The 27,185-nt window shown below is 42.7% G+C and overlaps 1 protein-coding gene across 4 annotated transcripts in view; it reads left to right on the top strand.

Annotated features, from left to right (window-relative positions):
* Window positions 1-27,185, top strand: part of PPP2R2B (protein phosphatase 2 regulatory subunit Bbeta) — a 474,274-nt gene that overhangs the window by 381,765 nt on the left and 65,324 nt on the right. For all 4 annotated transcript variants that reach the window (XM_070374891.1, XM_070374892.1, XM_070374893.1 and 1 more), the window contains one exon: window positions 18,949-19,126. In XM_070374891.1, the coding sequence (XP_070230992.1) occupies window positions 18,949-19,126 (178 nt within the window). The remainder of the gene's footprint in view (window positions 1-18,948; window positions 19,127-27,185) is intronic.

The following is a 27,185-nucleotide window of genomic DNA, read 5'->3' as shown; positions in this document are numbered from 1 at the left end:
TAGTATGATACTTTTCAATTGTAGGTTAGATCATTCGTTACTGTTAAGAGCCTAAGATATTTTCCCTTATTGCCTAGAATGCACACCAAAGTCCTTCTCGGTACTCACAAGTCCCTGTAATTGATCCCTGCCTACAAATTATTTGAGTTTCTTGGGTTATTTGACCCTTTGTTTGTCTTCTCAATTTGTGAGGTGCTTTTGGAAAAAGATGATTCCAGAGGCGTAGGCTACCAATAGTGCCTTGCATCTAGTAAGTGCTCAACAAACATTGCTTCAAAATAGTCACGTTAATTCTTTCAAGTGTCAAAATATCTTACTATAAAGTTAGACCTTGACAAAGGAAAATGGAAGATCCCCAGGATAATCCAAGGACCCAGGATAATCCAAGGAAGAGTCTGAAAAGTATCAAGATTTTTAGATGCCCTGATGGGGTAGAAAAAGTATGAACTATGAATCCAGATTGTGTTTAATCCTGCCTCTGCTGATCCTAACTGAGTGACCTCGTGACTTGCTATGTCATTTAACTTCACTGAGCCTCAGTTCTTTAACTCTTTGTAAAATATTGAGCAGATGATGAGGAATTTTTTGTGAAGTTTACCGGAAATAATGGTACACAGGAAATAGTAGAGATTTGAAAAAGGATCAGTCAGTAAAGGGGACAGTTTTGCACAGGCTAGATTCTAAAGTCATCCCATAAAAATATCTTTTAAAAATCCCTTAAATTACCCACATGGTATAGTGTACATAGTTTTTTATAAACTCTGTAAAAACTAATGTATGCATATATATGCATAATATATAAAGAATAATGCACAATCTAAAGTGAAAAGTGAACGTGTTAGTCACTTGGTCATGTCCAGCTCTTAGTGATCCCATGGACTATAGCCTACCAGGCTCCTCTGGCAGTGGAATTTCCCAGGCAGAACACTAGAGTGGGGAGCCATTCCCTTCTCCAGGGGAATCTTCCTGTCCCAGGGATCAAACCCGGATCTCCCGCATTGCAGACAGATTCTTTACTGTCTGAGCCACCAGGGAAGTACAGGCTAAAGCTATAACTAAAATGTGGAAGGCCATTTATGAAAAATAGACTTCTTTAGACCTTAGTAACTCATTCAACACATCAAGGCGCTGGAAGATGAGATCCACAAAGACAATCTGAGCAGACCTACTGCCCACATCTCATACTTACTCGGGTGCCATTGAATGGAGTGCAGCTGCAGTAGTCAACATTATTTAAATGTGTTTCTTTCTTTTTTCTGACTTATGCTAAGCATATATGTTTGAATCTACCTATTAATGCATATGCGGTGCCATTCAGGATACAGTTATTTCTAGATGAAGGGCAAAATAAGTTCTTAGCAGAATGTGAGATAGGTGGAAGTCAGGGAGAGTAATTTGATGTTCAACCACAGTGACTTTTCAATGAAATGCATATTTGTCCTCGTTTCCCTCTGCATGATTAGTTTCCCCTTCCTTTTCACTGCGAGCCTCAGAGCTTTATGGCTTTTAAAGAGGTCCTCTGCTTTGCCTATTTGAGAAAATAATTCATATTTCTCCCTTCAGGAAGGGAAAAAAAATTAATGGAGCTTATAATCCTATGAGTCAGCCTCACATGCTGTAAGCTCCACCCCGTCACCCCATCGTTATATTGGCTTACATTTCACAAAACCAGGGGGCAAAGAAGAGGTCAACAATGAGTACGGAAATGGAGGACACCCTTGAAAACTTGAGGGGAGCAGAAAGGATGTAGAGTTCTAAAAGGACAAAGCACGGTGCTAGCGCACGTGGAGAGAAAATTCAAGCATTCATGTGCAGGATGTGGAAAGACAAAGTGAATGCGTGAAAAAGATCCCCGGGTCTTAGTGAATAATAACATAAAAGCGTCAGTTAAAACTAGACCGGGCATACGTCATCCAAAATAGTACATTGTTCCAGAAGAAGTAATTACCAAATCTTATTTAGTTCAGGATATACTCTTATTCTAATACAGTTTAATGATCTAATCTAAAAAGCTAATCATGTGATTGCTGTGTAAGATTGACAGACACATGGGGGAAATTATAAGAGGGAGTTGAAGCAATGTATTTATTGCTTGAAGCAGATTGAAAGGCAATCGTAGCAGCATTCCAAACAAAATACGATTTCTATCCAGGGAATAGTGACCAGTTGCGCTTTATTCTCTTTGAACAAGAGATTGCTAGAAGTCAGTCTGGATTATTAGCACTAGGAACTCAAGTTGGGAAATGATTCCAAGAAGCCTGTCAAAATTGTGCCAATTGGAAGAAGGAAGCTAGAATTTTGAACTCTTAAAAAAAAAAAAAAAAAGTTTCAGCACCTAAAAAAAAAAAAAAAAAATATATATATATATATATATATATCAGAATTATTCTCCACTGGATTGTGTGCATACATGGCAGGGGGAATGAGAGTTCTGGAGCCATCTGGATTGAGGAAGACTTTGTAAGGGGGAGTAGGTGAAAGTGGGGTGAATAAGGGGAGCAGAGCATTGTAGGAAAAAGGTATGCAGGTGATTCTGAATGCAGGATGTTCAAGGGCAGGGGTGAGACCACTTGGAAGGTTCTGACTATATGTTTCATTCTTCCTACTATATTTTCTGCCCTGTCGGTTCCCTGCTCTCTTTTTTTCAGAATTCACTGGCAACACTTATTTCCTTTTTTTTAATTGGAATATAATTTCTTTACAATGTTATGTTAGCTTCTGCTGTGCAATGAGGTGAATCAGCCATATGCATACTTACATTCCCTCCATCTTCAGACCCCTCTAGGTCATCACAGAGTGGGGAACTGAGCTTCCAGTGCTTATAGCAGCTACCCACTAGCTAGCTATTTTACGCATGGTAGTGCACTATAGTAGCACTGTCTACTACAGTGTGGCGTAAGTCAGGGCTAGAGTGAAAGTGTGGTGGAGTCAGGGCTAGAGTGACTCACTGAAGGCCATGTTCAGACTGGTAAACAGACAGAGTTAACTTTTATTGGCAAAGAGAGAGAGGCAGGGCTGACACAAAGAGAGAAGCAGTTTAAGAAACCAGGACACCCCTACGAGAGACAGACACAGAGACAAAAAGACAGGTCAAGTTCCCCAGACCCCTAACAGCAGGCTAAGCCCCTGTTGCATTTCACATACTCCGTTTTCAGTCCTGTTCAACTGCAAGATCTTTCTGTCCCACAATACTCCTTTTTTGTTTTGTTTTTTAGTTTTTTTTTTTTTTTTAAGTAAATTTGAGAAGGTTTCTGTTTCTTGGCATCTAAACAGTCCAGACTAGAACAGAACGCCTCGCAACCGCCTCCCAGCTTTCTTCTCTCTTCCCTCGCTCCCATCTCTGGAGGCTCGCCATCCTTTTTTCTTTAGTCCTGTGTGCAGCTGCTTTTCTCAGATACTCTTTTCTCTTCCTTGTCCCATCTCCTCTGTTCTTGGCCCATTCCTGCTCTGTCTCCTTGGAACTAGCAAACCTCCTTCTGAGTTCTCTCTTCCCCCACCCACTTCCTGTAACAATTTTATTTGCCAGGATCATTACCTTTCAAATTCAGCCCCACCTCTCTGAAACGGAGGATTTAAGGTCCTCCCACCCTCCAGCCAGACATCAGGACACTGCCATTGTCCTCTCCATATACCCAGTGTGCTCACCCATCTTCTAGCCCATCATCTGCATGATGCAGAAAAATCCCATTTTCCAGAATTCACCATTCATTAGACTCCTCCCACCACCTCCCACATTTACATAGGTACTCTTTCATATCCCTGTAATTCACTTTTAAGAAAAAGAGATAAATCCTAGGGATAGAATTGAGGTAATCACATTCAAAGTAGTAGAGAACATTTGACTTGACCTTAGCTTATTTGAAAGAAGATCTATGAATTTTAGTTGACACTGCAATATGGACTGTTACCGAGATAAATCAATTAAGTTGTTGAGGTAGAAAGCATAAGTCTGGTCTAAAAGAACGCAGGTCCCTCTGTGTTCTGAACTCTGGTAGACTGTGTTCAGCATGGCAAAGCATCAGTAGGGGTGACGCAGGCATGACCACTGGTGGGTAATAAAGATTGGAGGCTAAGTCTTGGTGTCATTAAATAGACAGTGGGGTGCACTGAGGTCTGTGCTCAAATATCTGGAGAGCTTTTGCGTAGAGGAAGAGGTAGACTGGCTGTCTGTCAACCCAGGGAACTAACAAGTGGACAGTTAAGGAAAGTGGATCTAAATTCAAAGCCATGCTCATTGGGAGCTGCTTATACTTTTTTAGGAGGAGTCCAGTGCAGGCTGAAGAATCCTGAGAATCCTCCCTGGCTGGACATTGGAGGCAAAGATCTCTCTTCTTTTTCTTTTCTATTACAAAACTAATGCAGGATTATAGCGTCAACTCAAACAATCCTATACCGTGGGCCCACATGTTAAGGTAACTCACATTACTAGTTTGGCGTGTATCCAGCCACACCATTTTTTGTATGTCCACACAAACATATATTATCAACCTTAATAGATGGATATGATTTTGTTTGTTTTTACAAATTCGAGATGATACTTATACACTCTGCTCAGTAATATAAACATCCCTCCTGGTCATTCATCTTCTGTGAAGTAGCTGTCAATATTCTAAAGCCTGGGTATACTATAACTAATTAAACCAGTCCCCTATTCACTGACAGTCACCTGTTTCCAGATTTTGTTACAATGTAATTATAACTAACAGAGCTGCAGTGAATGGTCTCAAGCATTTATCATCATAAACCAATGTCTAGTTTTTATAGGATAGTTTCCATTAAGGCAAGTTTTGCTAAGTTGAAAGATATGTGCATTGCTGCTGCTGCTAAGTCACTTCAGTCGTGTCCGACTCTGTGCGACCCCATAGACAGCAGCCCACCAGGCTTCCCCATCCCTGGGATTCTCCAGGCAAGAACACTGGAGTGGGTTGCCATTTCCTTCTCCAATGCATTATTGTATTTTAATAGCTACTTTTTCCCGTTGCATTCATATTCCCACCAGCAAATGCCCATTTCCTCTTACTATCTCCAGGATAGATGTTATCAGTCATTTTGCATATCTCAGTAGGGACTCTACTGAGAAGGGAGTGTAGGATAGTGGCTCAGGATAAGGATGCTCTTGGTCAGAATACCCAAGTACCCATCTGAGCTCCAACAAGCACTAGTGTGTGACTTTAAGGTAAGACACATTATTGCTTTGTGTCTTAGTTACCCTTACTTGCAGAAAGAGGTATAATATGAATTCCTACCTCAGAAAATTATCTTGAATATTAAATGAATTAATGGTTAAAAAAAAATTTAAAACAGTAGCTGGCATAGAATAAAATTTTATAAGATTGAATGATTAATGAGATTGATCTTCTTTGTGTAAGATTAAAGATTTAAAAATCTTAACTTGCATCTTCTTGACTACTAATAAGGTTGGGCATATTTTTATATATTTCTTGGTCATTTGCTTCTAGCTTTTTCTAAATTTTCTGTCCATATCCTTTGCCCATAATTTTTTCCTGAGTTGTCTTTTTATCAACTGAGGGAACATTTTCTATATATTATGAATAGTGACTCTTTTCTATCCTTTTTCCCTTCTATAAACTATTTTTATCCATTTATTAAAATCAGGATGTTTTAAGTTAATATTAAAAACCTCATATGGAACTATAAAAATAATTCTAAACTCATATAATCTCATACTCCAACCACTGTTAAGAGTTCTTTGTATGGACTCTTCCATTTACCCCTCCAATTCATTGGCTCTTAGCCTTGGCTCTACATATTGATCACTTGTTGTTTAGTAGCTCAGTCATGTCCAACTCTTTGCAACCCCATGGACTGCAGCACGCCAGGGATCCATGTCCTTCACCATCTCCTGGAGCTTGCTCAAACTTATGTCCATTGAGTCAGTGATGTCATCCAGCCATCTCATCCTCTGTCGTCCCCTTCACCTCCTGCCTTCAATCTTTCCCAGCATCAGAATCTTTTCCAATGGGTCAGTTCTTTGCCATCAGGTGGCCAAAGTATTGGAGCTACAGCCTCAGCATCAGTCCCTCCAATGAATATTCAGGATTGATTTCCTTTAGGATTGACTGGTTTGATCTCCTTGCCGTCCAAGGGACTCTCAAGAGTCTTCTCTAACACCACAGTTCAGAAGCATCAATTGTTCAGCACTCAGCTTTCTTTAATGGTCCAACACTCACATCCAAACACTACTGGAAAAAACCATAGCTTTGACTGTATGGACCTTTGTCAGCAAAGTAATGTCTCTGCTTTTTAATATGCTGTCTAGGTTTGTCATAGCTTTTCTTCTAAGGAGCAAATGTCTTTTCGTTTCATGTCTGCAGTCACCATCTGATTTTGGAGCCCAAGAAAATAGGCTGTCACTGTTTCCTTTGTTTCTCCATCTATTTGCCTTGACGTGATGGGACCAGAATTGATGCTTTTGAACTGTGGTATTACAGAAGACTCTTGAGAGTCCCTGCGAGGGGACTGCGAGGAGATCAAACAAGTCAATCCTAAAGGAAATAAATCCTGAATATTCATGGGAGGGACTGATGCTGAGATGGAAGCTCCAATACTTTGGCCACCTGATGTGAAGAACTGACTCATTGGAAAAGACCCTGATCCTGGGAAAAATGGAAGGCGGGAGGAGAAGGGCATGACAGAGGATGAGATGGCCAGATGGCATCACTGACTTGATGGACATGAGTTTGAGCAAGCTCCGGGAGTTGGTGATGGACAGGGAAGCCTGGCATGCTGCTGTCCATGGGGTAGTAGAGAGCTGGACACAACTGAGCATCTGAACTGAACTGATGGGACCAGAGGCCATGATCATTGTTTTTTGAATGTTGAGTTTTAAGCCAAGTTTTTCACTCTTCTCTTTCACCTTCAAGAGGCTCTTTAGTTCATCTTTGCTTTCTGCCATAAGGGTAGTATCATCTGCATATCTGAGGTTATTGATATTTCTCCCAGCAATCTTGATTCCAGCCTGTAATTTCACATGATGTACTCCACATATAAGTTAAATAAGCAGAGTGACAATATACAACCTTATCATACTCCTTTCCCAATTTTGAACCAGTCCATTGTTGCGTGTCCAGTTCTAACTATTGCTTCTTGGCCTGCATACAGGTTTCTCAGGAGGCATGTGAGGTGGTCTGGTATTCCCAACTCTTTAATGAATTTTCAACATTTTGTTGTGATCCACACAAAGGCTTTAGAATAGTCAATGAAGCAGACGTAGATGTTTTTCTGGAATTCTCTTGCTTTTCCTATGATTCAACGGATGTTGGCAATTTGATCTCTGGTTCCTCTGCCTTTCCTAAATCCAGCTTGAACATCTGAAAGTTCTCGGTTCATGTACTGTTGAAGCCTAGCTTGAAGAATTTTGAGCATTACTTTGCTAGTATGTGAAATGAGTGCCATTGTGTGGTAATTTGAACATTCTTTGGCGTTGCCCTTCTTTAGGATTAGAATGAAAACTGACCTTTTCCAATCCTGTGGCCACTGCTGAGTTTTCTAAATTTGCTGGCATATTGAATGCAGCACTTTCACAGCATCATCTTTTAGGATTTGAAATAGCTCAGCTGGAATTCCATCACCTCCACTATCTTTGTTTGTAGTGATGCTTCCTAAGGCCCACTTGACTTCACACTCCAAGATGTCTGGTTGAGGTGAGTGGTCACAGGGGCTTTCAAAAAGCTAGTACTTGGATTCCACCCTCCAGGCATTCTGACTTAACAACAGTCTTCCCACCACCACCACCCAGTGGAGGGCCCCAGGCATCAGTTTTTAATAAGAAGTCTCATTTGATTCTAAGGTACACCCGGGGATGGGAACCAGACAATGCAATCCTGAAAAGTCACTTTGTTTCTGAATCAGAATATCACTGGTAACCACTACTGCCATCTGTTGGTGGGAGGCAGAACTGACAGTTTAGTTGCATGCATCTGATAGCTTTGTTTATACTTATGAAAGGCTGCATTTCAGAGCTCTTAGAGATTCATCTTTGTATACACACACACCTTTTTCGTGTAATGACTTCTCAGGTAACTTCCAGCTCTAAGATTCTTAAAGTTTATATCAAATTTATACTTACCTTCTTCGATCTGAGTAAGCCACAGTAATAAATGACAGAATATAGTGTGACCCTCCTGAGGTCTTCTTGATCCTTGATTATCAAAGATTCAGTGATACGTATCCCAGTTGTTAATAGGAGAAAGTATATGGGAAGAGTTCAGAAATACTTCCATCAACAGCAGTTAAAAAAAACAAAAACAAAAACAATTGCTGTGATTAATCCTAACCAAACTAACCAAAAATTAAACCACTGCCTCTTCTCATCCCATCCCCTTCCCCACCTATAAATGTTAACTGAAATTTTCCTCTCCTGTGATATTTTAAGATGTCTCCTTTTTTCCTGTGGAATTGCACAATGTGAAACATCAAGGGAAATAACAGGAAAGGCAATGCACAGGGAAGCACACTTTGAGAAACAGCAATGTTGGCAGAAAATGGAAGTGTCTGGGAGAAAAAAAAATAAGATAAAACTGGCAGAATTACAGGCTGCTGCATGGGCTGGTAATTAGATACTGAGTTTATCTTCTGAGCAAAAGATATTTTCCCTCTCTTTTTTTGTAGAGAGGCCAAAAGAAGTCAAAGACACTGCGAGCATGAAATTGTTAGTCTGCTATAAAAATCATCTTTGATGCATTGAGTTTAAAAAATATGTATTAATTCCCCAGGCATGTTTTATGAGTTGTGTGTTATTCTTGTAGTTGGCAATAAGGCATAAGCCTTTGAGAGATAGATCCTTCATATATATGTGTGTGTGTGTGTATGTGTGTGTGTGTGTGTGTATATGTGTGTGTATATATATATATGGACTTTTTAAACCAGAACATATTTATGAACTGAAACTTTTTTCTGCTGATTGTGGAAGTTAATATTGAGTTTCTTTTATCCACCCTTGATTTAGACTCTTTCCAGAAATATTTTCTTAAAAACTGGATTTCTCAGTCTCAGAACTGTTAACATTTTGGTCCAGATAATTCTTTGCTGCTAGAAGCTGACCTGTACATTGTAGGACTTTTAACATCACCCTTGGCCTCTACTCAATAGCATACGCCCCATTCTGACAATCAAAACTATCTCCAGACAGTGTCAGATGGCAATTTGGCCTCCAGTGAAGAACCATTTATATAGAGAATGCTTATGGCTCCGTTATTGGGGGGGTGACCTGTCTCTTCTTCAAAACACAGTTCACCTAATTCCCCAATCTAAATTAGAGCCCCTGTTCCTTTTAATGAAAGAACATTTTTGCCTCTCTTGAAGCAATGCACATCTTTCTATAGCATCCTGGGCAGTTTGTGACAATGTGTCTACCTGAGACACTAACTCCTTTCTTCCCTATTAGACTTTAAGTGCCACAACCAACCTGCTTTTGTTCACCTGATACCCGTACCACACAAAGCAGTGATTGGCACTTAATAAATGTATGTCAAATGAAAGAATATAATTCTCAGGTATTTAAGACCCTGAAGCACAAAGCCTGATTTGCTCCAAAGGGGTTTTTCCTCTCAGGCTTATTTCAATCCATATGACAAAGCCAGTAAAAGAAGAACTCAGGGACATATTGAGGCTGTTGAAGGGTGTGATCTGGGAAATCTAAAAATTATATTATTTGGATAGGATTCCCTGGGGGTTTGGCGGGGTGGTGTTGAGTGGCAGCTTCATTCTGGAAACAACAGCTCTGATATGTCGTTATAAACCAGAGCCAACCTCTCACTTCTGCTTTATGAACTCCATCCACCATTGATCCATGGAGGAAACAGGTTTTTCTATTTATTTTTTTTTTAACCAGGGTGAGGCTTAATGCTCCATTAATTCTCTGAGAGAAAATGTCCCAGGACCCAGAGAGATGTTCCTAGGGAGGGTGGACCTTGCTACATACAGACTGCACAACAGGCCTTTAAATGCTTCTTTTCATGTTCTTTAAAAAATGGAATTAAGATGCATATTTTTTAAGATGAAAAATGACTGGCATTCTTCCCACTGAAAATGGGAAGTAATTTAATTTGTGAGTGGTTTATTTTATTTGACAGTCTTTGTACGTACTCGATTTGGTTTGTTACACCAAATTACCCTTTGATAATGGGTACACAGAATGCCAGACTCTGCCCCCCAGGTTGGTTTGATAATTGGATGAACAACCATATTGTTCAAGGTTTTCATGACAATGTGGACAGAAGCTATTAGGAAAACTCCTAACCAGAAAAGCCTTCCGCTTTTTTTTTCCACCAACAAAGTTAATTGCTACCCAGTGACCAGTTATCCCACTAGCCACTTCTCCTGAGCCACGCTGAGTTCTCTAATCATGACTGAATTCCCTGGGTGGATAAAAGGGATGTCTACACTCTGAAGCCAATAGAAGAAGTCAGAAAATCTTCCCTAGGCAATCTCTCAGGATGGACCATTTTTTTTATACAACTGGAAGTTCATGGGAAGGATTCTAGTAATAACGATCATAGTGGCTGTAGCCAGACTGCCAACAAGGGTAATGCCACCCCCTAGTATTTGTATGACCTTGAGCAAGTTTCACCACTTCCTTTGCTTCAAGATCCATACCTGTAAAGTGGGATGAATATTAGTACTTACCTCTTAAGATCACAGTAAGGATTCAATAACATAGTGTGCATAAAGTGCTTAGCACAGTTTGGCGAAAAGTAAGCTCTCCAGAAATGTCTCTTTGGTAGATGGTATGTATCAGGCCCTGGGCTAAGTTTTCTTGGCAAAGCTATAGAGGAATGCTGTCTGTAACATTATGGAAGAGAGCCTTGACATGGGGAAAGGTGAAGTAAGAAGCCCAGGGCCACGGGGCTGGTAAATAGCCCAACCAGGATTCAAGGCCAGGTCGACCTGACTCTGAAAACTCTCTAACACCATATAACTTCAAATTTTGTGCTTCTGTACCACCTCGAAGAATTTTGAATAACCACATACCTTCTTGAGCATCTTTCAGTAGGCAGCTAAGCACTTCCATCATAATGTTAAGTACGTAACAGAGGATGTGGCTTCAGAAGTATTTTGAACATAGGCAGTTTAAAATAAAACTGTTATATCACCTTTTTAATGTGTGAAATTTAAACACCATTGTAACTAGATACCCATCAATATCCATTAAAAGAATAAGGAATAAAGTTCTTTAAAAGTCATAACTTTACATTGTTCCTTTTTCTTCTTTAATTTTGTGTTTTCACTGCAACTTCCTCCAAATAAATGTTGAAAACTCTTTTTGATCATTTCTGTAACAAAAATAGGTTTTTCCCTCCCCCTGAATGTATAACTATAAGGCTTCAAAGTTCTCTTCTGGATTTAATTATCTCTAAAATTATTAATGAGACACAATTGACCAAAACAGCACAAAACACAATTCTGATTTTATTAGAATTTCATATTATAAGTTTTGAGATTTTAATTTTATTATAATCATTTTTTAATAAATCTTGTTAGAAATTCATATGATAATGAGCTGGATGATGGGATCATTTGTGGGGCTTTGATTAAAGATGTCATCTGTCCCTCCCTGAAGTGTTTTATACCATGGATAACACATCCCAGTAAGATTCAGGATGGGGAAGGTTTATCTTTCTTTTCCAAAGATGAGAATGAGAACCTCGACTGTGGTTATATCCTGACATAATTTGATTTTAGGAAGGAAAGTATATTGTTTGTTGTCGTTCAGTTGCTAAGTTGTATCTGACTCTTTTTGACCCCATGGCCCGTAGCCCACCAGGTTCCTGTCCATGGGGATTTCCAGGCAAGAATACTGGAGTGGGTCGCCATTTCCTTTTCCAGGGGATCTTCCTGGCCCAGGGACTGAACCCAGGTCTCCTGCATTGGTAGTCAGATTCTTCACCACTAAGTCATGGTTTCCTTTAGAACTATTTCATAAAGTTCTCAGGAAGTCATCACATTCTCCTGTTTGAAGACAGCTCCTCTGCACTGCTTAGCTGGGTAGCTTTGAACCAGGGATATTTATAGCAGGACCCAATGGCTCTCCCATCTTCAAGATGACTCACTCCCTTTTCCTTGACTATGAAGTCTGAGTGCTTTTTAACTGTTGGCTTTATCCCAAACTTACAGTAATTGTCTTTGGAGAATCACAGAAGATACTTCTTGAAGGAAGTCCAGGAAAGGCATGATGGCAAACGTGAAGTGAGGCTGAAATCTGGAACTTTCTACCCTTTCCTCCAGCTTTACCATTTATTGCTTCTAGATGGAATGGTGTAGTCAGCCCAGATGCCACGAGTCCTTAAACCTGTGGTCCCAGAGCACCGGGGTCAGGGCTCCCTGCACCAAGGAAAAGGTAGCCAGCTCCCATCTCTTGCTTGTCTAGATCAAACAAACATGGTTTTAGCTTCCCAAAAGAGCTGGTTATGAAAAGAAGGAGTGGGTAGGGGGTTGTGTATTCTCTGCCCCCACTAAGCTTCATAAGAATACTCTGTGATGACTGTCCAGCATATAGTAAATGGTTAATAAATGTTTTGGGAAGGTTTTATCTGGGGCCAGCATGTGGTCATGACATTGCTATGTGAACTTCCTAACTGATGACACAGAGCCCCCCTACCCCCTGGCCTGAATATATCCTATCTTTCTCAATATAATCTGTTATTGGGGAGGGTGGGAAGCATCTGTTGAATATTGACAAGGAAATACAAGCAAACATGGATGTAAGTTGGTAGCAATTTTTTCAAAAGGCCCAGTCATGTCAATTATGTTGATTGTACTTAGTATCCAAGGGTATTCACATTTGTCTGCTGAACTCAGTCAGATTCAACCCAGAGTTACCGAACAGCTGGAATCCGTGCACATCCTTGAACCAATGGACTCCTCTCTCTCTCCCTTCTCCATGGCTCCAACTTTTCTTCTGTTCTTAAGCTCCTCTCCAGCCATCTCTTCTCTCTCAGGCTCTTGCCTTGAATCTTTCAACTTATGGAGGCTCTGGAGGTTGCCATGGTGAGCACAGCTGTGGTTTTTTTCTCTGTCAAGAGCCCTCACCTCTAGCCCCTCCCCGACTGTGCATTTTCACAGATGTCATGTAAAGTGCGGGGCCTCGGGGGCTTCCAGGACTCTGTTCCCCTTTTGCCATGTGTCTCCGAAGGGGCCTTTGTGACCTGCTGACACCCACTTAGGTGCCACAGAAGACTGTGATGCATCACCACCATGGTCACCGAATAAACCAAATGACAGTGACATTCATTTTGTTAGTAAATGGATTTTGAGAGGTGAAAGATGGTCTTGTGTTTCCCAAGAGCAGAGGCAGGAAAGATAATGAGAAAGAGGTGAAGGGAGGAAGACTGAAGATGGGTAGAGAGAAACAGAATGTGGGGAGAAAGAAGGGAGAGAGAGCAACGAGGAAGGGATTTCTTAACAGGAAGGGGTCAGTATTGGGCAGCTAGTGATCTTCCTATCCCCACAATCACACCTGTGACCCAGCCCTGACTTCTGATCTTCCATCTCCTGCCACTGTCCTTCCCTGCTCACTCCTCTCCAGCCACAGAGGCCCTTCCCTGTTCCTTCTATCCTCTGAGCGCTTTCCAACCTCAGGGCCTTTACACTTGCTGTTTGCTCTGCCTGGAGTGCTCTTCTCTAGGGCGCCGCGTGGCTGCTGACCTCCCTACATTCGGCTCTCAGCTCAAATAGCCGCCCCCAAGGGAGGCCTTCCATCCCCACTCCACTCTCATCAGTTCTCCATCCCCTCACCAAGCTCAGGTTTCTCTTCATGTCTGATGTGGAGGAAGACTTTATTTTGCATTTTGAATGAAGACAAAATCATTTCCCCCTCCTATGCCCAGAAACCCACGGGATCACACTCTTCACCTCGTACTTTCCTCCCTCCCGTCTGCACCCTGCACATGCTGGTCTCTCCAACTGAAGCACTGCTCCCTCTCCTCCCCGTCCCCCACTTTCACCTGGTGGATTCCCACAAACCCATCACCTCCCACTCACTCAGCAGTCATCTCCTTTCTGAGGTCTCCCTTGAGCTCCCCAAGCAGATACAAGCCCGTTTAGCTGACACTGCCCTGGGCAGTGCCTGCTGACCTCCATTCCAGTCCAGACGCCCTACACTGAAATGTCCGTGTACTCACTTGTCTCTCCCACACACCCCATCGTGCCCCTCCAGGCCCAGAGGACAGAGCGGCCAAGGACTTAGACTCCAGAGTCAAGGAGTTCCAGGCCTGAGTATGAGCTGTGTGACAATACAAATTACTTAAACTCTCTGGTCATTGCCTCGTCTGTGCAGCAGAGATCATATTCACTGAGCTAAATCATAGGCTACTGATGAGGGTTCACTGATGAACTGCTTAAGAGCAGTAAGCTACGTCAGAGGATGGTGAGTGGAGGGTGTGCCATGTGAGTTGGGGTAGGGGTAGGGACACAGAAGACCTCTCTCAAGGGGTGATCATTGAACAGAGCCGTGAGTGATGTGGGGAAAGGAGCCCCAGGGCACTCTGGGGTTCTCCACATCCCACTAATATCCCAGCTGACATAGATGTCTATAAGCCTTGTGGCAGGCTAGACTCTGAGGCTGCTCTCTTGGTCTGTGAAACTTTATTTGGTGGATACTCTAACACAGTACCGGTTGTCTTGACAACCAGGCTGGGTTGTTTATGCTTTGCAATCATGCTCAGGGCAATGAGCTGAAACTGAATCAGAGTCAGGGAGGAGTATGGGGTGCCTAGGGAGGGACAAGGATTCCAGCAGCACAGTCCTTGGCCGCCTGCGGCCTCCAAGGGCCAAGGCTGGCCCCGTTCTCATTCGCAAGCCTACTGAAGCACCAGCCTTGTCTCGGGGGGTCTCTCCCCATGGCCACTGCCGAGATAGTGCAGAAAAGAGGGTGTGAACCACCAGTTGAAGGTCCTGGCTTGATCCTGGAGTTTGTCGGGTCCTGTGGAGAATAGCTCAGGCACCTGGTATCGGGACAGAGGAAGCAATCGGATGAGTGGCAGAAAGCCGGGTTGTGCTGGCAACCCCCACGGGGCCACCATGGACATGGCACATCACCTCGGGGGTTCCTGACTTCCTCATCTGCAGAATTCAGGAACTGTCTGTGGTGGTTGGTCTCAAACTTTCCTTATCCATAATTACTTAAGCAAGATGTGAGGATCCTAACATTTTACCAAGAATGATGAAGGTCGTAAGGCCTAGACACCACAGCCTCCCACTGTGCCCCCCAACACACACATATACATGTGACAGCCTTGAAAGAGACTCCAGGGGTCCTTCCAAGATTCAGTGTTTCATGAGTCAGTGTCACATCCATATGGCACAGAGTCCTTCCATACTGTTAGCCTGAACCACATGAAATTACTGAGATGTGACGATTTTTGACTTGCAGAAGTGGCATCTTCGTATTTCTTCCCAAGCATTTCTTTTGCAGCAGTGGTTCTCTGGGCTCACTCAGGAACTACATTGTTCCAGTTCAGCTCCACTCCTTCCTCTCTCTGTGTGACATCAGACAGGATTTTCACCTACCCCATAAAATGGCAAACAAGGAATCTTCCTCGTGAGGTCGGCTACTGAGAGGGCTGAAGGGCAGGGGTGCTCTAACTCAGTGACTGCCAGTACAGGAAACCCTCCCTGATCTTACAGGGAAGACCCAAATGATTGCCCATGGGCTGAACTCAGGGAACCGTATCCCACTCTTCTCCCCTCCTGGCCCTAGAAAGAGCATGTGTCCGGAGCAGATAGGAAACACAGTCCCAACAGGGTTTCCTAACTGGTCATCCTGTCCAGTTGGTAAGCTTGAACCACCTTACCTCCTCCTTCCTCCTTTGACACGGTGTCCCTAGGCAGTGGACAGCCTTGACCTGGGTGTGGGGAGGGTGCTGGAATATCACGAGTGATGTTTGTCGCCTGGCTAATCTGGGCAGAGCGTTAGCGCTCCCTCCCCCAGATACCTACCCAGAGCTTCCCCATTAGTGCTACATCATGGAGTGTGTCAGCCTGAATTAGCAGGCAGGCCTGTCACATGAAGCTGAAGCTCTGAGCTGGCAGCTCCCACTTGGTAATGCCTGTTGATCCTAGCTGTCATGTTCCCTCCCCGCATCGCCACAGCCACAGGAAGCCTGTGCAGACAGTGAGGGTAATGAAGGAGGCCCAGGGAAGAGTTTAGGTAGAGCCCCTGGAAGTCCTCACAGATTCCATTGCTTCCCTGGCCCTGGGGAACTTGCTTTCAGTGCCACTACCTCAGGGAGGTGAGTGGGAGTAGGGGAGTACAGAGCTCAAAAGCTCTGGGTAGGGAATTCCTCTGTGACAAACCTCAAAGCAGAGCATGTATCTATGAAAGCATGTGGAGTAGACACCCTATTCAAATGCCATGAACACCTCCAACCCCAAACTGAGATTTCTAGAGGCAGCTTAACCGCAGAATTCTACCACTACCATTATTACTACCCATAATTCTATCAATTCCATAAATTCTATGGGCCCTGTACTCATGTCCCTTACAGAGCAGTTATCACTTCCTATCATGTATAGTATCTGAGTGTGGTGTGATACAGTGGGAAAAGCACTAGCTTTGCAGTCAGATAGACTCTGTAATCATATTCAGACTATGCCTCCTACAGCTGGGCGATTCTGGGCCACTGACTTAGCTTCTCTGAGCCTGAGTTTTCTCTTTATCATAGTACTTTGTACTACTGCTCTCTGTCTCACAGAGTCGTCAAAAGAATCTCCTAGGTAGGTGTGAAGGATGATTGACACAATCAGTGCCCAATAAATATTGTCTATTTATTGGGAAATTTTATTTTGTTTGTTTACTTACTGGGAAAACTTGTTTGTTTATTGGGAGAGTTTCTAAGGCACTTTTCTTACCCATTACAAAGCCTTAACTCAGACATACCTTTAACTGGTGTTCAGTAGTATCAATATATCACCTTCCTTTTCAAAGTTCTACTTCATTCATCCTCTATAATTTGTTCTCCCCACTACATCAGGAATGATCTCACTGAAACTTTGATCCTTATCATATCAAAATCATTGAAAAATCTTTTGATTTCTTCCCATATCTCTTGGGCTGGTGGGCTACAGTCCATGGGATCACAAAGAGTTGGACACGACTGACTAACACTTTCACTTTTCACTTTCATTTCTCTTAGGGTGGTGGCAAAAATCTCTTTTGGGGCCTGCCTCTTACCGACCCTGTCACTTCATCTCCCACTGTGGTTCTCATCACTCTCTGTCTCAACTACACTGACTAATTGATATTTAATTCTTGCGTTACCCTCACCATAGGACTTCTGCACGTGCTCTTTCCGCTGACTGGAGCATTCTTCCTTCCCCTCCTGGCCTAGTAAATCTCTTCTCATCCTTTAAGTCATCCAATTCATACTTCCTCAGCAAAACCTCTCCAGACCTCCATGACCACGTTAAATCCTTCTTTGTGCTATTTCCTCTCCTTCTGGGTGCTTACTACATTTTATTATGAGATGATTTCGTACCTGCCTTCACCACCTGGGCCAGCCAGATGAAGGCAGGTGTCTGGTTTGGCTCCCCAGTTGAATGTCCCCCCCACCCCTCTACACCAGGACCTTGTACAGAGCTCAAGAAAATGTTGTTGAAAGGGTGAATAGGAGGTTGAACTGAAGGGCAAATCATCTCAACAGATCCCAACCACCCTTCATGATAAGTAGGGCATAGTGGATATTTCAGATCGTATAACCAGAGCCCAGAAGGGGCAAGATAATTGTGCAAGATCACACAGCCTGTCAGTGAGGGGCGAATCTGTGGTCAGAACCAGCTCTCTTAGTTTTTGCCTTCCCTGGGCCTCTGCTATAGAACCATCATCCACAACAAGGTAAAGGGCTTGTGAAGACTTTGCCTTCCATCCCACTCCTGGCTTTTAGAGGATCCCTGGTTCTTCCTACATCCACATCTCAAGCTTCTCTGATTTCCAGGATATCCAGTGCCACATTTGTATAGGATTCTATGTTTCTTCTCAGTTCTTCATTCAACTTTTTTTTTTTAAGATTTTTGTGATGTGGACCATTTTTAAAGTCTTTTTTGAATTTGTTACAATATTGCCTCTGTTTTATGTTTTGGTTTTTTGGGGTCACGAGGCATGTGAAATCTTAGCCCCCCAACCAGGGATCGAACCTGTACCCCCTGCATTAGAAGGCGAAGCCTTAATCACTGGACCACCAGGAAAGGCCCTTGTATGCAAAACTATTTAACTGTCTGATTCTTTGACCCATAAGGAGATAACAATTGTTCACTATTCTCATTCATTCAACAAATACTAAGTATCCTTTATATATCAGTAAGATGACCATATAATTTATTGTCCAAATGAGGACAGTTTTGACATAACAGTGTACACTGCCTTGTTGATATACAGGTTAAACCAAGATCTTCCCAGATAAAACAATGGGTTCCCTATATTTTAATGACTGATTTTGGGCTACTAGAATTGGGTGATTATATGCTTTCCCAAAATTCTTTTAAAAAGATTAAAGATAGAACTAGGACGGGGCCTAGGCTCCCAAAGCCATGAAGACTAAATTCTAATCTCAGTTAAACTAGACATTTCTAAAAATTTCTACAACTTCCTTTTAAAAATAGATTTCATGTTTTAAAAAACAAACAATCTGAAACAACATCTCTGGCAGCTGTTCCCCTGAGAGGAGGCCACTTGAAAAAAATCTTAGAGTCTATAAAGGATGATATTGCCCATCAGGGCTAAGGGATGGTGACATTTTTAAAAAAGAATGAAACTAAAAGGCACCAAAGGGAATAGAAACAGCGTGTAATTGATCAGTCTCTTTCTCTAGCTTAGATCTCCTTTGATGTGATGTGGTTGTGATTTTGTGTGTGATAATGAAGGATATAAACACACACACTCTTTCCTAATGAAGAGCTGTGGTTCTGAAGCAATTTGTTTCTCTTGCATCCCAGGTACCTGTCCTGAGACCCATGGACCTGATGGTGGAGGCCACCCCGCGAAGAGTATTTGCCAACGCGCACACATATCATATCAACTCTATATCAGTCAACAGCGACTATGAAACCTACATGTCAGCTGATGACCTGAGAATTAACCTATGGAACTTTGAAATAACCAATCAGAGTTTTAGTATCCTTTCTTTGGGGCCAATAACCAGTTGGCTTGAATCAAGACTATTCAGGTATGAGCAAGCTTGGGAGGAAATGGAATAGAAAGGGGCAATCCCTATCGAAGACTTAGCACTTGTGGAGAACTCTTCCCTTTTAAATTATATTGGCATCTGTGACACTCTCATCCAAAGTTAGGGAGGTATTGAATTGCAAGTAGTGAACCAGGACTACCTTTGGGTTAGAACACTGAATCACTTCCTTTATGCCGAAGCATTTGTGTGTCATGAATTAGAACTTTATCAGCTATAAGGCCAGACCCTAGAGTTCAGCGTAAGGCTCCTTCCTCTTGTTGATGGATTCACAAATGGCCTGTATCTACATTATGGACCACAGTTACACAGGAGATGGTTTTCATTGTATTATAATAATGAAAGTAATAGTGGATTTGTTGAATTCCAGGCACTGCGCTGAGAACCTAACATATTGAATCTCATTTTGAAAAGTGCACATATCATAATTGTCCAGCTTGATGAATTTTCACAGGCAGAGGACTCCTGTATAAGTAACAGCTAAATCAGAAAATCAAACTTTATTAGCAATGCTCATGTCCCCATCATACTTCTTCAGTCTCTTCCTGCCAAAAGTATATTTCATATAACAACCCCATGTTGAAATTATTATTATCTTCTGTTTAGGTCAAATTTAGAGAAATCAAGACAACTGCTGAATGAGTAGATGACCCAGCATTCTCATCCTACTATGTTGACCCTATATTTAATATTAAAATCAGTCATTTATTCAGCACCTATCATGTGGTCCATCCCACCACAGACCTGACTCTTCACTTGAATTCCCAATCTTAATGATTTCACCACCCAGGCAGCTGAGTAACTGACGTAAGAGTCAATATTGATCCTTTCTCCCAGTTACCAGCCTGTCCACCCCCCACCCCAATTTGTCCGTGAGCCCTGCCTTTGCTTCCCCTAAAATGTATCTCAAATCAACTCATCTCTCTCCATCTCCACTCCTGCCAGCCCACACTAGTACCAGCCATGGTTCTTTCACCTTTGTGACTGCAATAATCTGCTCTCTGGTTTCTGTTCCTTCTCGCTGTCCTACATGATACATGCCCCACATAATAGAGTGGGCCTTTCAACATGTAATTCATATATCATTCCTCCCAGGACTAAACCACACTGGTAGTTTCCTTTTGAACTTAGCAAAAGGTCCAAGTTCTTAATCTTGGACTGTAAGATTTCACATGATCATGTCCCTGCCTCCCTCTTGCTATCCTGTCATACTACTGTCCTCTAGGTCACTGTTCTTCAGCCACCTAACCTCCTATCTGTTCCTCGGTAATGCTTGTTCCTCCTTCCATTCTCTGCATTTGTTGTTCCCTCTTCCTGGAATACTTTGCCCCTAGAGTCCCCAGGGCTGACTTTTTACATTTCATCATATAGACTTCAATCTCCTGTCACCTCCTCACAGGCACTTCCACTAACTCCCAAGTAACCCCCAATAACCTTCCATCCCCATTAACTTCATAACAAGGGTCACTATTTGTAATTGTTTGTTTTTTTTTTAATTTGTGTATTTCGGGTTTCCCTGTCTTTGAATGTGAATTTTATAAGAGAAGGAACTTTGTATGATCCATTCCTGTATCCCAGTACCTAGAATATTCTGACATACAGAAAGTACCATTGGATTGGGCATGTCAAGTTTGAAATACTAGTAGGTCACTAAAGTGGAGATGATCCATTAGATAATTGATAATGAAATAGAATCTGGCAATTTCACCATAAGAGTGTATTAATTATAGTAAAGCTCTGAATGTTCTGATATGAAATAGAGTCCATAATGGCTCAAGCATATGAAAGATTATTTCTCTTGTACAGTCTGATATTGCTGATCTCCATCAGCAAGCAGCCTCCCTCAATCAGTGATTCAGAGATTCAGGTTCTTTCCATCTTATGGTTCCCCAGTGTCACCATGCCTTATCTGCATCTGTACAGCAAAAGAGGAAGATGGTGTAGGACCACACAAAGGAGACTCCTATGAGCCAGGTTCTAAGTTAGCATGCATCCCATTAGCTAGAACTCAATCACATGAGCACCTCTAACTGTGAGGCAGGCTGGGAAATGTGGTATAGCTGTTGCACATAAATAAAAAGACCTGGTTTAAGTGCTCAGTCACCAGGTAACCACCACAGAAGGGTCTCCCAAGGCTTTTCAGGGAAGGCAGCTATAAGCCAGTGGTGGGGGTTATGGAGACTGAGAACTGACCATTAAGACCACGATTGACATCTTTTGTTGATCACAGAGCAGATGGGACATATTGTCTGAGCCTAGGAGAATCTGCCCACAGATTTTGCCTGGAAGTGCAGCTGCTAACAGACGAGTGTGGGTGGTGGTTCCCTGTCTGCCTTGACATCTATTCCAAGAGCCAGAAATCTGTTCAGGCTCAGCTGCTGTCACTCTGAGCTTCTGCTGCCCCAGTCTAGGTGACATGTTTTCCGAAGTTTGCCTCTAGGGCTTCAAGAGGGAGCGAAGTTTCTTTAGGCACTTTAGGAGACAGATGCCTTGGGGAGAAAACAAAGGGGAAGTATTAATAGCACAGTTGAGGTTATATTCCGCAGATGTGTGACAGCCTGCCAGATGCTGGCATACAAATGAGCCCATGCCATTCACCCTTAAAACAGCCATATGTAAAATAATCATTGTCATCATGAGAATGATGATAACTGATATCTATATAGTTATTTTCATCCAAACCGCCCTGAGCACTGAGCAGACTATACAAACTGGGACCCTTTAGCTTGTTGTCTCTGAAGTGCAGCCGCCTCTGGGGTAGGAAGCAGCCATCTTTCAAAGCAGCCTTGGAAAAGCACCAACCCCCAGACAGGTCTTCTTAAATCAGATGTTGTTTAGTGTCATTTCCATGGTGCTTCTTATCCACTGAAAGAGGCAGAAGAAACATGGTTCTGGATAGAAAAGTGTGGGATTCCCAAAGTATGGGATGAGTAACCCTGACATGGGAGGCAAGCTGCTTCTAAATACTATATGGATGTTCTTTGTTTTCATAATTGTGTATTTATGACAATGAATATTATAAAACGCAACTGTCATATCCTATGATATCACAGATACTGAAAAATCCATTTAAATTATGTGGTGCGTATATGTAACGAAAAGTACTAGTAGCCATTAAGGCAAGTAGTGTTGCAATATGGTTTTTTAAAGTCATAGCTTCCAATGACTAGCATTTGGTGTGACATTGGCATTGTGCTTGAGAACACAGTCTTTGGAGTCCAACAAGCCTCAAGTTCTCACCCAGCTCTACTACTTGCTGGCTGTGTAAGCTTTAACATGGCTCCTAACTTAGCCAAATCCCTACATCACGATCTATAGAGAAGAGCTCTGTCAAAGAGGATTGTTTGAATTTTGTAAAAGGTGTTTATAAACATGCACATATACTCATACATATGCGTATATATGTGTACATATACGCTTAGGGCAGTACCTTGCTAAGTAAATGATCAGTGAACAGGGACCGCCACAATCATAATTATCTTAATAATTATTTAGTTATATTTATTTTTTACTGTATTGGGTCTTTGTTGCTGCACTCAGGCTTTCTCTAGTTGTGGCAAGTGGGGATTCTTCCGTTGTGCCACATGGGCTTCTCCTCTTGCAGAGCGTGGGCTCTAGGCACATGGGCCGCAGTAGTTGTGGCTCATGGACTTCTGAGCACTGACTCAGTAGTCATGGAGCATGGGCTTAGTTGCCTTATGGCGTGTGGAATCTTCCCGGACCAAGGATCAAATCTGTGTCCCCTGTTTTGGCAGGTCACGTTCTTAACCACAGGACCACCAGGGAAGTCTACAGTCAAAATTATTGTTGAAAGTAAAAGGAAACTAGAAAAGTTGAGTGGTAGAAGGGTAGACTATATTCTGTTGAATTTATTATCTGGGTCTTCTCAGTTCTAGACACCCCCTTCAGTTCTGCTGTTTGCTGTTCTTTGCAAGATGTTGCTCATTATACCCCAGTTACCAGATATCTGCAAGGTCTCTGAGGTCCAGGCCTCATGTTTAGCACCATACCAGAGGGAGACATTCCTAGCCTTATGGCACCTGGCCTTGTATCCTCTTCCTTCCATCCATAGTCAGCCTGTCCCTGTTTTGTGTAACAGGTTCTAGCATAACATGGTCAGACTTTGGCCTTAAGGGGTTAACTACACCAGGACAATAACAACTCATTTCTAGATTAGTGGTTTTCTAGGGCAAAAGGCAGCCCTGACTTTTCAATAAAGGAGGGATGTTTCTTAATTATGAAAAGTATGATCTACCTAGGATCCTTTGAACTCTGTTCTCAGTTCTAAGAAGGAGTTGACTCTGGGCTCCTACCTAGTCCATTTTTGAACCTATTAAATAAATCCATATCAAGTAAAAGTGATACAGCCCTCCACAACTATATACTGAGACCTAGTTTGTGCTAGGCACTGCATTAAGCCATGGGGATACAAGAATAAAAAGAAACAAATTTTCTGCCTTTAGAATGACATTAATCAAATAATCACACTAATGAATATATAATTACAAACTGAAGTAAATCCTGCAAAGAAAGGAAATATGGTTTGGTGAATGCATTTTTAAAAACCTGATGTAGACTAGGGAATAAAAGAAGGCTCTGCTGAGGAACTTATTGTTGAGTTGAGATTTGTAAGAAGATGAGCGTGAGCTAACTTGGTAAAGATCAGTCCATCGTGTACAAAGGTCCTGTGTAAGAGGGAGCATGATGTGTTGGTGGAACTCAAGGAGGTCCAGAGAGTGAAGTAAAATTGTAAGCAAGGCTGGAAACCTGAGCAAAGGACATACCTTGTGTAACCCCAGTCTCTAGACATGAGACAGAGGATTTCTCTGGGAGAAACCAACTGGATTCCAGGGTGCTCCATCTCTGAATTGGTCTTTATCACCCCTCTGCATCAGCCTCACTTGTCAACTGAGCAGAGGTCCTTTTGGATTTTGGTTCCCTGATCATAACCACAACTTCTGGCTTCTAGTTTCTGTAACTCCCTAGTACCATGGACAGCAGCCTTTCTTTTACCCCAATAGAATTTTTCTGGGCAGGCTTTGAGGGAAGCTAATGGCACCCCACTCCAGTACTCTTGCCTGGAAAATCCCATGGACGGAGGAGCCTGGTGGGCTGCAGTCCATGAGGTCGCTGAGTCAGACACGACTGAGCGACTTCACTTTCACTTTTCACTTTCATGCACTGGAGAAGGAAATGGCAACCCACTCCAGTGTTCTTGCCTGGAGAATCCCAGGGACAGGGGAGCCTGGTGGGCTGCCGTCTGTGGCGTTGCACAGAGTCGGACACAACTGAAGTGACTTAGCAGCAGCATGGGGCTTCCCAAATTTCTCTCCCTTGCTGCTGTTGCGGCTTTATCCCATGGCTTAATGCAGTGCCTAGCACCAACTAGGTGCTCAGTGTATTGTTGCTAAGGACTGTATCTTTACTTTTACTTGATATGGATTTATTTAACAAGTTGCATAATGGACTAGGTAGGAGCCCAGGGTCAGCTCCTTCTTAGTCCTGTCCACAACTGCACATATCAATCTTAGTCTGACATTTAGTGTCAAAGCAGAGCATCCCTTCCCATGACGCATCCAGCACATTGGCATGTGTGTGCCAGAGCAACCCCTTCCTTGCCATATTAAGTGCCACCTTGGTGGATTTTCCCAGGCCTGGTGCCTTGCTTGTGTGGTTGCTGACCCTCTGCGTCTGAAACCAGATCTAGGGCTTTGGGGGACTGAGGATTCCTCTGCCCTTTGAGCCTCATGTTATCAGGAGAAAGGTTGAGAAAGCAACTCTGCAGACTTCTTCTGGGGCTCCTTGAACTTCCTTGGAGTTGTGTCACTTAGTATTTGGGAAGGCAGACTCTGGAGTCAGATTCACTGGATTGAATCCAGCTTCCTCTCCTAAAAGCTGTGACCTTGCAAGTGTTTTAACATTTCTCTGGCCTTCAATTTCCTCATCAGTTAATGGGGATAATAGAAGGTTATTGTGAGGTTTAAATGAGGTAGTCATTAAAGTACTTAGCTGAGTGCCTGGCACAAAGTGAAGACTATAAACAGTAGCTTTTATTGTTGGGGGCATATTTCAAGTCCCCTATTCTTCTTACCCTGGATCCCATTCTTGTTGCTTGGATCCCATTCTCTCCTAAGAAAAGCACAGGTTAAATGATCCACAACCCAGGTGGTGCAGTGCTAAAGAATCTGCCTGCCAGTGCAGGAGACATAAGAAATTGGGTTCGATCCCTGGGCTGGGAAAATCCCCTGGAGGAGGAAATGGAAACCCACTCCGGTATTCTTGCCTGAGAACCCCATAGACAGAGGAGCCTGGTGGGCTACAGTCCATGGAGTTGCAAAGAGTTGGACACAACTGAGCAACTGAGCACGCATACATCCAGGCCTGGTATCTTGGCCTGTTGACCTACTGTGAGTTTTCTGCATCATTAAAAAAAAAAAAAAAAAAAACCTTGCCTAAAGAAGGCTGCTAAGTCACTAGAATAAATTAAAGTAAAACCCAGAAACATTTAAAGATTTTTATTTTATTGGAATATAGTTGATTTACAGTGTTGTGTTAGCTTCTGCTGTACAGCAAAGTGAATCAGTTATACATATACATGTATCTAGTCTTTTTAGATTCCATTCACATATAGGTAATTACAGAGTGTTGAGTAGAGTTCTCTGTAGATAGCTAATGAGGACTCATCAACATTTACTGGGCACTTTTGGTGTGCACTGGAGATGCCAAGATGAATAAAAAATCCGTCCCTGATATCATGGTCCTTGTCATCTAGAGGGAGGATGAATTCAACCAGAAGCAAAACCAGTAGGAGAGGGTATATGTGGGTGTGTAGCGAGAGACAGACAGATTGGCATATTACAGTGAATTAGCCTGACCAACCCAAAGTCTGTAAGGCCAGCAGTCAGGCACAGAAAGACCACAAGAAGCTGGAACACAGAGGCAGGAACACCACAGGCCACGTTCACATATGGCCATCAAGAGAGAAGTTGTGGTCTCGGCATCTGTTGGGATCTCTTCCTCAAGGAAGACCTAAACCTTGGTTTAAATGCCTTCCAACAGACCAGTTGAGGCCCACCCAGGATAACCTCCCTTATGATTCAATTAAAGTCAACTGACTGGGGCCTTTAACCAGGTCTGCAGAGTCCATTATAACAGCATGTAGATCACTGTTGGACTGAACACTGGGAAAACCTGCGTGTGTACAGAGAGGCTGCTTTCTCTCTTTTGTCCCTCAATTCACCCGAGAGAATGAACCTTGTTACCCCACCACAACCAGAAACATTTTAGAAATGTTGAGCTTCACCAAGTTAGCATTTCACAAAGCTTCCAAAGTGAGCATGTGGACCGAGGGAGACAGACGTGTAACCATACTAGGGAGGATGAGACTGACAGTCTTTTTGGGGTGGGGGAGGGGGTTGCCTCTATGAAGTAGCAGGTGGATTACATCATCTCCTATAGTTTTCTTCCTTTTTTTGTTGATAAATTCACAAGTTCAAAGGCATTTAAAATGAGGGTTAGGTAGTAACTGGCCACAGGATTTGAGATTAAAATCTAGGCCTGTTTGTTGTTTAGTTGCTAAGTCATGTCCAACTCTTTGCAACCCTATGGGTATAACCTGCCAGGCTCCTCTGTCCATGGGATTTCCCAGGCAAGAACACTGGAGTGGGTTGCCATTTTCTTCTCCAGGGCATCTTCCCAACCCAGGGATTGAACATGCCTCTCCTGCATTGGCAGGTGGATTCTTTACCACTGAGTCACCAGTGAAGCTCCAAATCTAGGCCTATCTCACTCTTATATTCGAGGAAAATGCCCTCTATCACAGTATCTTAAGTGTATTCCTAGAGGTATGGTCAAGGTGCTATGGATACATGGGTAGGAAGGATCATGAAAGAAGGGCTAGAACATTTCATACAGAAAGTAACACGTGGATTGGCCTTTGAAGGAAGTATTGAGTATTTTCTAATGGAGAAATTTCAAGCTCTGTGTCAC

The sequence above is a fragment of the Bos mutus genome, chromosome 7 (genome assembly GCF_027580195.1).
Source record: "Bos mutus isolate GX-2022 chromosome 7, NWIPB_WYAK_1.1, whole genome shotgun sequence".
NCBI classification, from domain to species: Eukaryota; Metazoa; Chordata; class Mammalia; order Artiodactyla; family Bovidae; genus Bos; species Bos mutus.
Note: the sequence above shows the minus strand (reverse complement) of the source record. Positions and strands in the feature narration are given on the sequence as shown.